At 41.7% G+C, this 18872-nt stretch overlaps 1 protein-coding gene across 2 annotated transcripts in view; it reads left to right on the top strand.

Moving 5' to 3' along the window:
- Positions 1-18872, top strand: part of OGA (O-GlcNAcase) — a 48380-nt gene that overhangs the window by 24654 nt on the left and 4854 nt on the right. For both annotated transcript variants that reach the window (XM_070752872.1, XM_070752873.1), the window contains 5 exons: positions 3913-3998; positions 4864-4968; positions 6929-7014; positions 8711-8903; positions 12111-12270. In XM_070752872.1, coding sequence (XP_070608973.1) covers positions 3913-3998; positions 4864-4968; positions 6929-7014; positions 8711-8903; positions 12111-12270 — 630 coding nt within the window. The remainder of the gene's footprint in view (positions 1-3912; positions 3999-4863; positions 4969-6928; positions 7015-8710; positions 8904-12110; positions 12271-18872) is intronic.

The raw sequence follows: 18872 nt of genomic DNA, 5'->3' as shown, positions 1-18872 counted from the left end.
AAAGAAAACGTCAAATGTTTTCATATTGGGATCCTGCTGTACATAAACTACTACTGTATTTTTTAATTAAATTGGTAAGAAAAGCCCAAGTGAACTTAAAACCCTGAATAGCTCTTGATTTATATATAGATATTTTTTCCCTTGGGCTAATTAATCTAAAAGTTTATCTCTGAAATATGAGTGTTGACTCAGACTGAATGCACACTGGATCGTATTATTTAGTATTTTCAAGCTTATGGAAAAATTGGAAATGACACCATGAAATGGGACCATACCTCAGCTATCTGCTGCTTGCTCTGTTTCAATAATGTTATTGCTGTCTTCAACAGAACACTTGCAGATGTGACCTTTCACTGGGCTTGGCCAAGAGGGAGCCGAGCTTTCTAGCCTTTCTCTGCGCATGCGAGCTTTAGCATAAGGCTATTCTGGTGCAAAAGTGATTTGCTTTGACACTTGCAAGGAGCCTAATTTTGGGCAAGGGCAAGAAATTACAAAGCTCTGGAGTCTGCTTTTATGCTAGACTGATGGTTTCTGAAGCCAAAACCAAGAGCTTTTTTTTTTTGGCATGTTTGTCTGCAGCTTTTTACAAATTAACTATTTTTGGGAATAGCACCAGCATGGCCTGGGTTCCTCTAGTGACCTTGTTTCACTTTCAGGTTTCAATGCAGCTGTAAGGAAATACGCTGTGGACTTGTTTGATGTACACAGCAGGCAGCAAAACTGATGGTTTCTTGTCGCCATTTCTGTAGTAGTCACAAATGTCTGCATAAATTTAGTGCTCTGTATTGGATCAGCCTACAGTTCTTGGATCACATAAGTCATTAAGACTATAGTCATAAACCTAATCCTATGTAGCTTCTGCTCTGGCAATCTCACACTACTTACCAGAGCTTACAAAACCTTTGCCAGACCCATCCTCAAATACAGCTCATCTGTTTAGAACCCATATCGCATCTCAGACATTAACACCCTTGAAAATGTCCAAAGATACTTCACCAGAAGAGCCCTTCACTCCTCCACTCGAAATAGAATACCCTATGAGACTAGACTTTCATTCCTGGGCCTAGAAAGTTTAGAACTAAGACGCCTTAAACAAGATCTAAGTATTGCCCACAAGATCATATGCTGCAAGGTCCTGCCTGTCGGTGACTACTTCAGCTTCAACCACAACAACACAAGAGCACACAACAGATTTAAACTTAATATTAACCGCTCCAAACTTGACAGTAAAAAATATGGCTTCAGTAACCGAGTTGTCGAAGCATGGAACACATTACCGGACTCCATAGTTACACAGTTGGAAAAATAAAGTTATTCTTTGACAACTCATTAAAATTGTCGGCTAATTTGCTAAGGCAAAAATAGCACTACATTGATATGTAGTGAAAATACATGATTTCAGTTCAAGCTAAAATGTCTCTACACTCTCTTTACTGAATTCAGTGATAAACTCACCAGCTCAAAAGATTAGGCTAGTTAAACAAGATAAATGCTAAATTTGTTCTATAAAGATAACAATGGCCAATATAAAGGACTAAAAGTATAAAATTTCCATATTATGGAAATTGTAATTCAGCCCCCTGCTGTGTGTAGGAAAATCACATAAACCATATGGTTATCCAGCCTCATAACAACCGCTAGGCATGGTGAACCCACAGCCTCATCAGATAAACTTTCAGCTTCTACATTTTTAGAATACAAAGTAAACAATCTAAACAGACAAATCTATGCTGTCCATAGCATACTGTGTAATTTTATAAGTATAAATACAGGCACACAGTCATGGAATTCCTATGCAACATAGAAATAGTGGCCTTGTTTCTGTAGGGCAAAAATTGAAGTAGAAATCAATGGATTGAGCATAGGATTCCAAAATAAAAGGCAGTATTATTTGAAGTAACTAAATAATACGTATTACCTTCTGAATGGAAGATGCTGGGAGCCTATGTGGTCTTTAAAATCAAGACTCTAAAGTTGTCTAGCAGTAATTTTCTTAAATGAACTAAGTATGAGATTCTATTTTTCTGTGGAGCTAATCCAGGCATAATATTAATAGTGAATAAAATAGGTTCTCAAGCTATTAATCGATTCTTGCAGGGGCGGTATTAAATCTAAAGGCCTAACAAAATTTAAAATAAATAAAATCCACCAGAATATACATAGTTTTATATTTTAGTCATATAGGTTTCTCCAATTAGTGTTCCCTTGACAGTAATCAATCACCAATTTTGCACATTTCAAGTTCTACTCTACACTTTAGCCCTATAAGGGGTTAATGGTGAATTCTGACTGATACCAATGGTTAATGATTTTTAGTTGATATTATTTATATAATAAAACAGATTTTTAGTTTTAACAACACATAAAATATTAAAAACTTAAGTCAGAACAGTATCAGTGAACATTTAAATGCTTAGTGATCCACTGAAGGCTGATTTTCTTACTTTTTCTTGCAATCCAGCTAGCATTCAGTTTATATAACTAGCGTAGATAATTCTACTATGGATTACTAATGCCTTCTACTGTCTTCTTCCCCAATGTGTGCAGATGGGAGAATCTTCAGCACAAGTGTCTACTGCTATTGGATGGACCACGCCAGATGCTTTCAGCGTGTCGTGATTAATAAATTTTAAGATGGGAAAGTTCTGATTGTGAGGCAGTTCAGATTAAGGTTGTAGGCATGGGCTGAAGTCACATTTGCGCAGCGACTTAGGCATTAACTCTTGATTTTCATTCATACAGCTCTTCATTCATGCAGCTCTATAAAATGTGCAATAGTTGATGTGCTAGTTACAGTGTAATCTCAAAGGAGAAGTATTTCAAGTTACCTGTGGAAGGGGTTCTGTATAAAGTCTCCGTCTATGAGAGACTAGCAAATAGAAGCAGTTGAAGCTCAAACTGGGCTCTCTGGGTTATGTCAAGCTTTACTGTGTTAAAGGCTTGCTTTTATAATTTGAAACCAAGGAACAATATTTAGCTTGATTCGCTTTGAGACTGCCTGGCTAGCATGATGTGTGTGATTACTGATCTGAGATTGTTACTTGAACAGGAAGTAGATCGCTGTCCACAAGAAGAAAGAAACTTGCGCAGCTTATCTTATCAGAAAACTAGATGGGTGATATACTCTTCGCATCATTTATTTACTTCCTCCTTAAGAACATAATTATACTGATTGATTTTCCAGTGTCTTAAACAGAATTTCCCTCGCAGTTGAGTCATAGTTTAAAATTTATAGCTTCATCCTCGATTGTGCCAAAAATGTAAAAGCATACGGTAAGCCTGGCTATCCAGAAATTATAACATTTCTAATGTAATTGTGGAATAACCGTAATTTAAGCCATTGGTGCCTTTCTCAGTCATGAAGTACCTGCTGTGTTATATGGCTGAGAAGTAGATAATATTTGTCTCTAACTTCTGAAAAAGAAACTTGTTCTACATAGCTGTTTGGGCTATATTATCCCATATCCCAAACCTAGTTTTCTGGCAAGATTCAAACCGTATGAAAATGTGACTTCAGACAGGTCCAGGTTTTTTTTTTTAAGGGCTGTGGTAATGGCTAGTAACTCTACATCCCTTACTGGGTGAAACTAGACATTTGTTTCCTTATATGTTGTAATATTTCATGTACCTGTATCAAATGGAGCAGCTTAGCAGCTTTTAGCAGTAGTAGACTGTCTGCACTCTAAGGCTGTCATTGTAACATTCTTTTGATTTTATTAATGAAGAAAAACAAGCACCTTATGATTAGGTAGCTATGTACTGTGCAACATTATTACAGCCCAGCAAGCTCTTGGATAATACCTCAGTTAGAGAGCTTTTCCCACAAAGTATGTGTTAGCTTGTTGGACATTTTAGTATCTCAGGATAATCCCCCTTCTCGTAACGTTCTCCGCTTGGATCTGATCTCCACAGGGTGTCGTAGTCAATCTTCAGCACAGTTCTTAAGTGGAGACCAAGAACCCTGGGCCTTTAGAGGTGGTCTAGCAGGAGAGTTCCAGGTATCAATATGAATTCACAACTGAATGACATTGTCTTTGTTTGAGAAATCTTTTTTTTATTTTTTATTTGGCACATCGGAGGGCTGGAAGGCTTGGTCTGCCGAAGGCTTTCTGGTCCCAAACCCAAAATAGCCTGATAGCTTTGTTTTAAAATAATTTTCCTCCCATTTCTACAGTAATATCCCAAGGAGATGCTGCCATTCCCAAGCGCATGCGAAGCGCCGCGGCTTTAGTTGTACATTTCACATTGTTTCTTTGCAGGTCGCACAGCGTTTTTTATCTGCGCCCGCAATTGCACAATGCGCGCCCGCTTGTCTTCCAGTGAGAACTCCATGAGCAAAGAGATGGCGATGCAGTGTAGTTGAGAACTCTTTCAAAGCAAACGTTGGTTGCATACTTGACCAATCAATTGGAAAACAAAAGTTTTTTAAAAAAGTTGGCTTCTTCTGTGTTTTGAGTTTGCTCATGGACTTTTCAGGGGCTTACTTTCTTCCCCCTCACAGGTGCTCTCTGCGCACAGCCAATTGAGTCAGCACGTTGTGTTGGGTTAGTGTCTCTGGCCAGTTAACCCTCTTCAGACCAAACCTTTCCTCCTGACACACGGCTATCTTATTGCTGAGAACATAGATGAGATTTGGCAAGATAATGCTAAAGCCAAAAACGAGTTTAATGTTAAGTGCTGTAACAGTTGCGTATCTTAGACTTCTATTCGGATAAAATGGTCCTTACGTTTGTAAAGCCTGCAAAATCCTATCCTTCCTCTGGGGTGCCTGCAATACCAAAAGTTATCTTGGGAGTCTGCAGTGCGCACCCAAGAATGTATTGTCTCTTGCTTCTCATTGACATTAACTTTTTATTTCCACAGCGTTTGCTGCCTATTGAAGGAGCAAATGACCTCTTCTTTCAGCCCCCTCCTCTGACTCCTACTTCCAAAATCTACACCATCAGGCCTTATTTTCCCAAAGATGAGGTAACCTAAATTCTTTTGTGGTCTTGTGCAAATTTGATTTTTGAGAGAAAACATCTTGATCTAGTACAGTGTTTTTCAACCAGTGTGCCAGAGCAGTCGACTGCTCTGCCGCCCACCCTTGGCTACTGCCCGATGCCGCTGTTGCCGGCGTGGTGTACGAGAGAGAAAGAAAGAGGGAGCAAGAGAGACAGAGAGAGAGAGAAAGAAATAAATAAATTGAGAAAGAGAAAAGCAAGAGAGAGAGAGAAAGAAAGAAATAGAGAAAGAGATAAGCAAGAGAGAGAGAGAGAAAGAAAGAAATAGAGAAAGAGATAAGCAAGAGAGAGAGAGAAAGAAAGAAAGAGATAAGCAAGAGAGAGAGAGAGAGAGAAAGAAATAGAGAAAGAGATAAGCAAGAGAGAGAGAAAGAAAGAAATAGAGAAAGATAAGCAAGAGAGAGAAAGAAAGAGATAAGCAAGAGAGAGAGAGAGAAAGAAATAGAGAAAGAGATAAGCAAGAGAGAGAAAGAAAGAAATAGAGAAAGAAATTAGCAAGAGAGAGACAAAGAAAGAAATAGAGAAAGAGATAAGCAAGAGAGAGAGAAAGAGAAAGAAAAAAATAGAGAAAGAGATAAGCAAGAAAGACAAAGAAAGAGGGGGCGAAGGAGGGAGAGAGGGAAAGACATGGAGAGGGAAGGAGGGAGAAAGAGAGCAAAAAAGAGGAAGGAAGAGCGAAAGAGGGATGGAGAGAGTGGGAAAGAAAGAGGAAGGAAGGAAGAGAGAGAAAGAGGGAGGGAGAGAGAACTAGAGCGAAAGGGAGGAAGAAACCCCCCCCCCGCTCAATATTCCCTAGGATTTTGTAAATGTGAATAATGTGCCTCGGCTCAAAAAAGGTTGGGAAACACTGATCTAGGCAACTGTTGCCTTTTTTTTAAGTCTTGAATGCCTGAGAAATGTATGGCTTGAATAGGAAAGCTTATTTTTGAAGTTAATTTAAATAATTCACTCCATGTTTGTTGTAAATAATATGCAGTCCTGGCATTATTTACACCAACATTTCCCCAAGTTGTAGAATCTAGTTAGCTTGATGCTATTGTTTCTTTTAAAAAGTGTAAATATTCTTGATACTTTGGCTGATTTCCTTGATAAGATGCCTGAATCAGAGCTTCCCTGTACAGTGGTACCTCTCCCTAAGAACGCCTCTACTTACGAACTTTTCTAGATAAGAACCAGGTGTCAAGATTTTTTTGCCTCTTCTCAAGAACTATTTTCCACTTACAAACCCGAGCCTCCAAAACTGTAACTGGAAAAGGCAGGAAGGGAGGAAACGGGGCCGGAAAAGGTGGGGAGAAGCCTCTGTGAGGCCTCTCTAGGAATCTCCTGGGAGGAAACAGGGCCAGAAAAGGTGGGGAGAAGCCTCTGCAGGGCCTCTCTAGAAATCTCCTGGGAGGAAACGGGGCAGGGAAAGGTGAGGAGAAGCCTCCATGGGGCCTCCCTAGGAATCTCCTGGGAGGAAACAGGGCCTCCATCCTCCCTGTTGTTTTCCCAACCGCACACATTATTTGCTTTTACATTGATTCCTATGGGAAAAAATGCTTTTTACAAACTTTTCTACTTAAGAACCTGGTCATGGAATGAATTAAGTTCATAAGTAGAGGTCCCACTGTACTTTGAAAACTAAGTCTGAACTAATTTTGCATTTTGTAATCTCATATTAAACCAAAGAAGATGGGAGTCTACTGTTGTAATATCCTTCCAATTCTGTCTAGTATGTTTCATTACTGAGTGGAATTTTGAAGAGGTTTTTTTTATATAAATCCAACTTAACATTATCAATACTTGCAATATCTGTGAAATATGAACCTACAGAACCATGGTTCTAGTAAATGAGCATGTTTGTTTCATATTGAAATAGTATGACTTCCAAAGAAAAATAACGTCACAAAGTTTTAACATATTTTTTATGTATTGTGTGTCTTTAGGCATCAGTGTACAAGATTTGCAGAGAAATATACGATGATGGAACTACTCAGCCTTTTCTCAGTCAGCCCGATCTAATCGGAGACAAGTATGCATTACTTTGACAGAAATTTGATTGTGATGGCCAGTGTTCCCTCTAATTTTTTTTTGGGGTGGGCGGAAAAGTATAGTGTCTGAGCGGCACAGAAATAATAAATAAACAAACAAACAAACAAACAAACAAACAAATAAATAAAAAACCCACCCTGTTTTGCCTCAGAGAATTTCAAAATAAAATACTGTATTGTGTGTCTATAACAGTGAGCTCATAATAGGGAAACTCTATCAATATCAAAATGCCACTTAAATAGTTGAGCTAGTTTCAAACTAGATTTTGATTTTCTTTCTCTCTTCCTTACTCCCATTCTTTTTCTTTCTCTTTTCCTTCCTCTCTTTTTTCTATCTGTTTCTCTCTCTTCCCCTCTCTCTCCTTCCCTCTCATTCTTTCCCTCTCGGCTTCTGGGCAGGTTTGGAAAACTCTGAGTTGATGATGATTTTTAAGTGAGCAATTGCTCACTGCTCAGCTTAGAGGGAACTATGGTGATGGCTATATATTCTATTTGTACAGCATTAGATACTTCTTTCTATAAAAAATACAATTCATTGTATATAACATTTGTGCATTGTGAGATTTTTATAGTTTTCACAACTATGGTGACGTAGGATTAAGTAATTATTGGCCATACATTACAAATGTTTAAGATTCCAGTTTCTGAATGCAAGGAGAAATCCCAGAGAAAAAGCCTTAAATGTCTTAAATCATGTATCTGATTGCTTGAGAAAGTTATGGAGTTAGAAGAAAACAAATGTATATAACATGGACTATGGATACAATGTAAACCTTTCTCCTTTGGACGACTTGCAAAGCCTAATACCATGTTTCCCTGAAAATATGATATGTCCTAAAAATAAAGCCAAGTCTGATTTTGGGGTGGACATGGCCAGTACAGGAGGCAGCCCTTCCTTTTCCTGGTCACTTTGGTGTGGATTTTCATGAGCTGATATATGGCCTTATCTTCTCTTTTTGCCAGTAGCTCTACAGGTTTTATTTTTCACAATTTCCTATAAGATATCACCAAATCCTTTTAGAATAGAATAGAATTTTATTGGCCAAGTGTGATTGGACACACAAGGAATTTGTCTTGGTTCATATGCTCTCAGCGTACATAAAATAAAATATACATTTGTCAAGAATCATGTGGTACAACACTTAATGATTGTCATAGGGGTCAAATAAGCAATGAAGAAGCAATATTAATAAAAATCTTAGGATATAAGCAACAAGTTACCGTCATACAGTCAACGTGGGAGGAAATGGGTGATAGGAATGATGAGAAAAACTAGTAGAATAGAAGTGCAGATTTAGTAGAAAGTCTGACAGTGTTGAGGGAATTATTTGTTTAGTAGAGTGATGGCGTTCGGAAGAAAACTGTTCTTGTGTCTAGTTGTCTTGGTGTGCAGTGCTCTGTAATTAACTTCTGAATATGCAGTTTCATTAGAAAGCATAACAATAGCCTACTAGCCTAATGTTTTTACTTTGAAGGTATTGTATAATGTGCACAGTTTTTATTGATTTCATTAATTAATTCATATCTTTCAGGTTTTATTCCCATGCATTATATCAGTAGGGTTTTTTTTGCTGTATTTGTAGATATGTTTTGTGGCTGTTGTATGTTATTTAATGCAGTTTTTATGATTTGAGTCTTCATTGCTTTTGGTCTCATTCACTGCTCTTTTCCTTTCAGGCTGGTGGGTGGATTGCTTTCCCTGAGTCCAGATTACTGCTTTGTTCTGGAAGATGAAGGTGGCATCTGTGGTTATGCACTGGGTACTGTTGATGTAACTCCTTTCATTAAGAAATGCAAAATTTCCTGGATTCCTTTCATGCAGGAGAAATATAGCAAACCAAGCGGCGATAAGGAACTATCAGAGGCTGAGGTTAGTCATGCCAGCTTATGATATGAACAAGTAACATGATAAATGTTCCATTTCTTCTTTAGAGGGAACAATTTAAGCGGGTCTTGTCCAGTGTTAAATTTTAGACTTATAGTGGTACCTCTACTTACCCACTTAATTCGTTCCGTGACCAGATTCTTAAGTAGAAAAGTTTGTAAGAAGAAGAAATTTTTCCCATAGGAATCAGTGTAAAAGCAAATAATGCGTGTGATTGGGGAAACCACACCACAGGGAGGGTGGAGGCCCTGTTTCGTCCCAGGAGATTCCTAGAGAGGCCCCATGGAGGCTTCTCCCCACCTTTTCCGGCTCTGATTCCTCCCAGGAGATTCCTAGAGAGGCTCCAAGGAGGCTTCTTCCTGTCTTTTCCGGTTACAGTTTCGGAGGCTCGGGCTTGTAACTACTGTAAGTCAAGGACTACATTTATCACCCAAGAATCTACTACTAGGATCAAAGAGATACTAAAATGTCTAGATTCTAAGAAGCTGAAACGGTTCTTGGATTTTTTTTTAAAATTTTTAAATTATATTGATGGTCTTTGACTGTAATAAAGGTCTATTTATTTATAAGTGGAAAATGGTTCTTGAAAGGGGGCCAGGAAGGGACGAGCGAAGTCGTATGTGAGAAACAAAGTATAAATGTTTCTGATCTTGTAGCAGTTGCTGTAAAGTTAAAAACAGCCGTTAAATTGGAGTCAATCCTTATCTAGAAAAGTTTGTAAGTAGAGGCGTTCTTAGGTAGAGGTACCATAAATGCATATGATAAAAAGTTACTATACATAATTTTTCTCTTTGACTCAAGAAATCTCTATTAATATATAACTTTAGTGAAGAAACTGGATTTCATTCTTAAAAATTCCCTTGAATTATTGTCTGTCATAGCAACCATTTTTTATAGGGATATGTACCATTTTCCACAAATGCAGCAGCTGATTTAGAGTGGGCTGATGGCTGCAGGGATATAGGAAGGCACAGGGAAAATGGGAACTCTAGTGGAGCACAGCTGTTCGAGATTACAGGGGCACCGTATTACCAGATCACCATATCACATCTCCAGCCATTGCAGCATTTCCTGGTCATGTAAGAAAAATGTGGGCCCTTGGCAACTGGCATGTGTTTATAATAGTTGCATGGTCTTGGGATCATGCAATTCACTATTTGTAACCTTCCCAGTCAGCCTCCGGCAAGCAAAGTCAAGGGGAAAGCAAGGTTTGCCTAACATGTGACTTAATGCAGTAACTCAACAACTAGGACAAAACAAATTGTACAATAGGACAAACACTTAACTGTCTTGTTTAACAACATAAATTTGGGTCTCAGTTTTGGTTGTAAGTTGAGGGTTACTTATATGCTATGTTGGAGTACAAAGAGAAGTGAGTACTTATTTATTTATTTATTTATTTATTTATTTATTGGATTTGTATGCCGTCCCTCTCCGTAGACTCGGGGCGACTAACAACAATAATAAAAACAGCATGTAAATCCAATACTAAAACAACTTAAAAACCCTTATTTTAAAACCAATCATATCTACAAACAAACATACCATGCATAAATTGTAAAGGTCTAGGGGGAAAGAGTATCTCAGTTCCCCCATGCCTGATGGCAGAGGTGGGTTTTAAGGAACTTACGAAAGGCAAGGGGGCAATTCTAATCTCCGGGGGGAGTTGGTTCCAGAGGGCCGGGGCCGCCACAGAGAAGGCTCTTCGCCTGGGCCCCGCCAAATGACATTGCTTAGTTGACGGAACCCGGAGAAGGCCCACTCTGTGGGACCTAACTGGTCGCTGGGATTCGTGCAGCAGAAGGGGGTCCCTGAGATAATCTGGTCCGGTGCCATGGAGGGCTTTATAGGTCATAACCAACACTTTGAATTGTGACCGAAAACTGATCGGCAACCAATGCAGACTGCGGAGTGTTGGTGTTATATGGGCATTTTGGGGAAAGCCCATGATTGCTCTTGCAGCTGCATTCTGCACGATCTGAGTATATGCACCAGCATTGCCTTATTTTTTCCTGAATTTTAAGATTCTGAAATTTTCTCCAGAATCAGAACAATGAAGGCATTCTGAGTTTTGCTGATCTATGGTAGGCCAAAAACAGTTTGACAAACCTGTTGTTGGTGCAGTTGTATTTCATTATTTAATAGTCAAATAGTACATTCCCTCCCTCCATGCATGCGCTGCCCCTGTGCATGCCCCCCCTCGCACATGCACACAGGCCTTACTGAAGCCTGGGACGGTGAAAAAATGTTTTCGAAACTTCCAGTTTGCCCTTTGTGCTGTTTTTCGCATACCAGGACTTCAGGACACTTGAAGCATCCGGGCTGCAAAAAAAAGCACAACGGGCAAACTGGAAGTCCATTTTGCCTATTGGTTTGCCTATTGGGTGGATTTTTGAAGTCTGAGTCTTTGGGGAAGCTTCCGGAGGGCAAAACAGCCTTACCCAAGGCTGAAAATCAGCTGGCTAGCGTGCGCATGTGTACTGGAGCTGACAAAAGGGCAACGCCTCACGTGCCCTCTGATATGGTTCTGTGTGCCACCTGAGGTTCACTATCACAGGTATAGGTTTTCTTGCTTGAGTAGAGGGCTGGAATAAAAGACCCCCAAGCTCAATCTATAGTCTAGTCTAGTCTTTTACAATTAGAGTAATGAGGAAACAGAATTGAAATCCTCTGGAAAGGAAGTTATGAATTAAAGTGCATAACAAGAATATGGATAAATAGGCAAAAATAAGCTTCTTAAGACTTTTAACAGAAACGATTAAGCAAATCTTGCAAGCAGCAACTGGTGTTAAGGGCATCAATATTCCATAACAATGCTGTCTGCAAACATTTATGTCTTATGCTGCCTGCTTTGTTTTCAACAGGGTTTTTTTCCATTTTTATAAAGGGAATATAAGATTCCTCCTTCTATCCATTCATAAGTAATTATTCAGGGAAAAAACCCATTCTAAGAATAAATATTTTTCATGGGGAAGCTCCTGCAGTTTTTCTAGTTTTGAGCATTTAATTTAAAACATATTAGATCAAATGAAGACAGGGATAGATTCATAGCATTTAGGCAGTATAGCATCTTTTCTATGTGGTTTGTTCAATGTTTTGGACTAACAAGATGCTATAACAGCCCATGTTTAGCCGGTGTAATAATTCTAATGCATACTGTTAATAGTAAATATAGATGTTTGTATATTACAGAAAATCATGCTGAGCTTTCATGAGGAGCAAGACGTTCTGCCAGAAACATTCCTTGCCAACTTCCCATCACTGATAAAGATGGATATTCATAAAAAAGTGACAGATCCGAGTGTTGCTAAAAGCATGATGGCCTGCCTACTGTCCTCTCTCAAGGCAAATGGTAAACTGCTGTTGTTGCTTTTCAGGTTACTGGGGTATCAGGAGCAGTAACTACATTTTGCATTTCCAGAAATGATGTGATTTCGCCGAAACGTCGCATAGACATGCAAAACATTACACAGGGCAAAACCCCCGCCCCTCTCCGCAGACTCGGGGCGGCTCACAGCAACAGCAATACAAGACAAATCCAATATTAAATTAATTTTAAGAACACCACAAGTTAAAAACCAATCATACACACTAGCATACCATACAAAAATTTTATAAGCCTAGGGGGAAGGAACATGTCAATTCCCCCATGCCTGACAACAGAGGTGGGTTTTAAGGAGCTTACGAAAGGCTAGGAGGGTGGGGGCAACTCTGATATCTGGGGGGAGTTGATTCCAAAGGGTCGGGGCCGCCACAGAGAAGGCTCTTCCCCTGGGTCCCGCCAAACGACATTGTTTAGTTGACGGGACCCGGAGAAGGCCAACTCTGTGGGACCTAACTGGTCGCTGGGATTCGTGCGGCAGAAGGCGGTCCCGGAGATATTCTGGTCCGGTGCCATGAAGGGCTTTATAGGTCATAAACAACACTTTGAATTGTGACCGGAAACTGATCGGCAACCAATGCAGACTGCGGAGTGTTGGTGTGACATGGGCAAATTTAGGAAAGCCCATGATAGCTCTCGCAGCTGCATTCTGCACGATCTGAAGTTTCCGAACACTTTTCAAAGGTAGCCCCATGTAGAGAGCATTACAGTAGTCGAGCCTCGAGGTGATGAGGGCATGAGTGACTGTGAGCAGTGACTCCCGGTCCAAATAGGGCCGCAACTGGTGCACCAGACGAACCTGGGCAAACGCCCCCCTCGCCACAGCTGAAAGATGTTTCTCTAATGTGAGCTGTGGATCGAGGAGGACGCCCAAGTTGCGGACCCTCTCTGAGGGGGTTAGTGACTCCCCCCCCAGGGTGATGGATGGACAGATGGAATTGTCCTTGGGAGGCAAAACCCACAGCCACTCCGTCTTATCCGGGTTGAGTTTGAGTCTGTTGACACCCATCCAGACCCCAACAGCCTCCAAGCACCGGCACATCACTTCCACTGCTTCGCCGACTGGACAAGGGGTGGAGATGTAAAGCTGGGTATCATCTGCATACTGATGATACCTCACCCCATGCCCTTGGATGATCTCACCCAGCGGTTTCATGTAGATATTAAATAGTAGAGGGGAGAGGACCGACCCCTGAGGCACCCCACAAGGGAGTAACCTAGAGGTCGACCTCTGACCCCCCACTAACACCGACTGCGACCGGCCAGAGAGGTAGGAAGAGAACCACTGAAGGACAGTGCCTCCCACTCCCAACCCCTCCAGCCGGTGCAGAAGGATACCATGGTCGATGGTATCGAAAGCCGCTGAGAGGTCAAGAAGCACCAGGACAGAGGATAAACCCCTGTCCCGGGCCCGCCAGAGATCATCCATCAGCGCGACCAAAGCAGTTTCCGTGCTGTAGCCGGGCCTGAATCCTGACTGCTGAGGACCTAGATAATCGGCTTCTTCCAAGGACCGCTGGAGCTGGAGCGCCACCACCTTCTCAACAACCTTCCCCATAAAGGGAAGGTTGGAGACTGGTCGATAGTTGTTGAGAATGGCTGGGTCCAGGGAAGGCTTCTTGAGGAGGGGGCGCACAAGTGCCTCCTTGTAGGGATCCGGGAAGGACCCCCTCCCCAAAGAAGCGTTGACAATCTCCTGGACCCAGCTCCGTGTCACCTCCCTGCTGGCCGAAACCAGCCAGGAGGGACACGGATCCAGTAAACAGGTGGCGGAACTCACAGCTCCAATGGCCTTGTCCACTTCATCAGGTTTCACCAGATCAAACTCTTCCCAGACAGGTGGACAAGTACGTGCCCCAGTCACCTCAACTGACTCGTTGTCAGTCGACTCTGTATTCCAATTGGAGTCGAGGTCCGCTCGGATCCGAGCGATTTTATCAGCGAAAAACGTGTTAAAATCCTCGGCGCTACTCTGCAAGGGCTCCCCAACTCCCCCCTGATTAAGAAGGGAGCGGGTCACCCTAAACAGAGCGGCCGGGCGGGATTCCGCTGATGCAATCAAGGCGGAATGATACGCGCATCTTGCCGCCTTGAGCGCCACTTTGTAAGTCTTAACATGTGCTCTTACAAGTGTTCGATCGCATTCGGACTTACTCTTCCTCCATCGCTTCTCTAGACGTCTCTTCTGGCGTTTCAACTCCCGGAGCTCCTCGTTGAACCATGGAGCTCTACGGGGTCTAGTGCCGCGGAGAGGTCGCAACGGCGCAATTCGGTCAAGAGCCTCCGCTGCAGCCTTGTTCCAGGCCTCAGCCAGAGACTCTGCCGAACTGTGTACGAGTGTATCTGGAATAACCCCAAGCGCCTTCTGAAAGCCCTCTGGATCCATCAGGCGTCTGGGGCGGAACAGCTTAATCGGTTCCGCCTCCCTGCGGGGAAGGATTGGAGCCAGGAAGTCAAGCCGCAGTAGAAAATGGTCTGACCATGACACAGGCAACACTTCTAAGCCCCTTAGTCTCAGACCATTACTCAGTTGCTCAGAGAGGAATACCATGTCGGGTGCATGCCCCCCCTCATGAGTCGGACCCTGTACTACTTGGGTCAGGTCCATGGCTGTCATGGTGGCCATGAACTCCTGTGCCAGTCCAGAGGTTTCACCGAGCGATGGCAGGTTAAAGTCCCCCAAGACAATAAGTCTGGGGAACCCCACCGCCAACCCGGCTACCTCCTCGAGTAGCACAGGCAGGGCTTGTGACACGCAGCTGGGAGGCAGGTACGTGAGAAACAAGCCCACCTGGACCCCTAAGTCCAACTTCACCAGGAGGGACTCGCAGCCCGCAATCTCTGGAGCAACGAGTCTACGCAAGCCAAGGCTCTCCCTGGCTATAATAGCCACTCCTCCCCCCCTTCCCTGGGGTCGAGGCTGATGCCATATCTGAAACCCGGCTGGGCAAATTTCAGAGAGAGGGACTCCTCCCTCTGGGCCCAGCCAGGTTTCAGTAACACATGCCAGGTCGGCCTCCTCATCCAGGATCAGATCCCGGATGAGGAGAGCTTTATTTACCACCGACCTGGCATTGAGTAGCAGCAGCTTGAGCCCAGGGCCAGAATTACACTCATCACCAGCACCCAGGATTGGGTTCACAGAGCCGGAACAAGGGATCGTTATTACGCAACGATCTCTTGTTCCCCTGGAACGGCTAGCTCTGTGGCCCCCGCCATATCTGCCTCTCCCCAGCAGGACTGGAATATTCCGACCCTCTACCACCTCAGACATCGGTGCCCCCTCCCCTCCTGCCTCTCCTGTGTCAGGTAGGCTAATCAAATCATTCATACCATTTATTTCATCCATACCAAAGTTCCACCCAGCCCATCCATAACAATCATTCATTTCATACGTGTCATCATACCCACCCCAATAATTCATTAGTTTAAAACCCCTTCTAAAAAATTAGCTAAAATATTAATTATTAAAAATTCAATATAAATTCAATTAAAAAACAATATAAAAATCAATTACACTAAAATAGGATACTAATTAACACTACGTTATTCTCAAGATCTTAATAGAATAACATATAATTATTAAAAAATCGTTAAAGTTATAAAGTGCTAAAGTTGTAGAGTGCAAAAAATATAGGAAATAATTAAGATGATATATATATATATATATATATATATATATATATATATATATATATATATATATATATATAGATTTTGTAAATATGGTTACATAAAAAACAAACATAAAACAGTGCACAGTGCGTGTGCCCATCACCTGACCGACAAAAAAAACCCCATCACCACCACCACCACCAATTGCAGGGGGTTCAAATATTTACTACGGTAGTTCATATATATATATTTCCTTGGCTCTACTTTGCATTTGTTATTATTGAAAGAGTGATTGGAGTTTATTTTTCACATTTACATCACAGATTCTACTCTGCATATAACCTTTCACCTTATTCCATCGTGCCATCAGCTTCTCCAGTTTATTTTCATCAAAATTGTTTAATCTTATTTCCATGATTTCAAAATGTATGTGATCCACCATGTACCAGTACCAGTTCTGTAGTGTCCATTTTATAGACTCTTTCCAACCCAATACCACTACCGCTTGAGCACTTTCCAGTGCTGCAATTTTTATTTCTTTAAAATCTCTTAGTTCTCTTTGTTTAATTAATTAAAATCGCTGTTTCTTTTGTAATTGTCCAATTAATATGTAACATTTTATTTATTTCGTTCTGCACTTCCTTCCAAAATTTCTGTATTTCTACACACTCCCAGAACATATGCATGAAAATTCCTTTCTTTTGGCAACCGTGCCAACAATTACCTTTCTCTTTCCCCTGGAAGTGTGCAAGTTGTGCTGGTGTATAATACCATTTATGTAAGATTTTTCTTCTCATCTCTTTAACTCTTGTGTTCTTAATCTTATGTATATTTTCTACTATTTCTTTCATTTCACTTTCGTCTATTTGTAAATCATTTTGCCAGCATCTTGTCAAGCCTTTTATTACTTCCTCTTCTGCTTGCAATAACATTCTATATATATTGCTAGCTTGTGCTTTTGTATTATTGATCTTTTCTTTTAATATTTTCTCTAAGCAATTTTCTTCTCTCAAGAAAGCTTCTTTATTATCACTTTTATTTAAGTATTTACTTATTGCATTAATCTGCAGCCATTTCTGTTGACCCAGCCACCATTCCAGCCAAGTTCTGCTAACTCTCCCGTCCTTTTCATATAATTGTTCAATTCTCATTATCCCTTTACTATTTAACTCTTTTAGGCCAGTGACGGTGAACCTTTTTTCCCCCTCAGGTGCCAAAAGACCATGTGTACACACTATCGCACATGCACGAGTGCCCGTACCCATAATTCAATGCCCATGGAGGGCAAAAACATGGCCTGTTTCCCAACTTCTGGTGGGCCCAGTAGGCTCCTGTTTCACCCTCCCCAGGTTCCAAATGCTTCCCTGGAGCCGGGGGAGGTAAAAACACACTGCCCCATCTTCCCAGATTCCCTCCCAGAGCCTCTGTGTGAGCCAAATTTCAGCTGATCGGCACACAAATGCACATTGGAGCTGAGCTAGGGCAACGGCTCGCGTGCCAGCAGATATGGCTCCATGTGCCATCTGTGGCACCTGCGCCATAGATTCACCATCGTTGCCCTAGGCCATTCCCCAGTACCACGCCACAGCCTGTTCAGAACTGAGCCACACAAGCAATGGGCGAATACCAGAGGTGGGTTCCTGATGATTCGGACTGGTTCTATAGAACTGATAGCAGAGATACCCTCGCTGCTTGCGAAACCAGTAGCGATGGCTGGCTGAACGTGGCCCCAATCCAGCTCTCTCAATGCTTTTCGCTTCTGTGCATGCTCAGAAGCTATTTTTTTGCTTCTGCGCATGCAAAGAAGCTGCATTTTTAGCACTGCACATGCCCGCCCCCACAGTGTGCCTACCCACACAGCGCATGAGGAAGCGAACCCACAGCAAGGTAAGTCAGAATACTCCCTGTTAAGCACATGAGTTTACAGCAGCTTGACCTTGTGCACTAAGCTCCACTGCCTCGAGCAGCAGCCACCTTACGTTCACATGCGAAACTCCCCTCCTGCAAGCAGCAGCCCTTACATGTATTAAGCTCCCTTCATGTGAGTGGTGGGTACGTGTGCCACTCACAATAAACTATTCCCTCCCACACACCTGGCTGCCAAGTCAGAAAAGTTGTGGACCTGTGCTTTATACATTTAAATATGAGATGGAAAATGTAAATAATCAGGAATGGGCAAACCATATTCCTTGCTTCTTGGTGCCACCAGTACAGAGTAAAGAGTTCAAGATTGTAATCTAGAAGTTATATGTAACATTCATGTTTAAATTATTGTAATAAGTTTCACATGAAACTACTTTCCAAAAATATTTGGAATTAGCAACTATTCCAGAATTGAATACTTCATTTTCTTACTTGATGCTTGCTATCAGTAACATGAGGAAGATTTATTATTGTGTGCCTCTCCATCACATTATCTTAAAATCTATCTTGGAAAGCTTACTAAGCCATCTGCATCTGAGATTCAATGAGATCAAGAGAGGGTCAGTCATGCAGAATTATGTTCCCACTTTTAGCTACTTAATTACCTTTGCAGTTGTAGATACTAAAAGGCACTTGTTGGTAGTGTTGCCAATGAGCTTGTGGAAGATTTGTTCTTATTTACATTTTGTCATAAGCCATTGCAATGGAATAACTGCATATTATGTTTCCATTCAGAAATGGGGACATGGGTTTGGCATTGGCATCCATCAGTCTCAAAAGACCATGGTAGCATGCTCTGGATTCCCCAGAACATGAAGCCTGGGTAGGTTAGTTAGGATATAGGTTAGTACTACTTTTAATATACAGTGATACCTCATCTTACGAACGCCTCATCATACAAACTTTTCGAGATACAAACCTGGGGTTTAAGATTTTTTTGCCTCTTCTTACAAACTATTTTCACCTTACAAACCCACCGCCGCTGCTGGGATGCCCCACCTCCGGACTTCTGTTGCCAGCAAAGTACTCGTTTT

The sequence above is a fragment of the Erythrolamprus reginae genome, chromosome 5, assembly GCF_031021105.1.
Source record: "Erythrolamprus reginae isolate rEryReg1 chromosome 5, rEryReg1.hap1, whole genome shotgun sequence".
Taxonomy (NCBI): domain Eukaryota; kingdom Metazoa; phylum Chordata; class Lepidosauria; order Squamata; family Dipsadidae; genus Erythrolamprus; species Erythrolamprus reginae.
The sequence above is the reverse complement of the archived record's forward strand: the minus strand, read 5'-3'. Positions and strand labels throughout refer to the sequence as shown.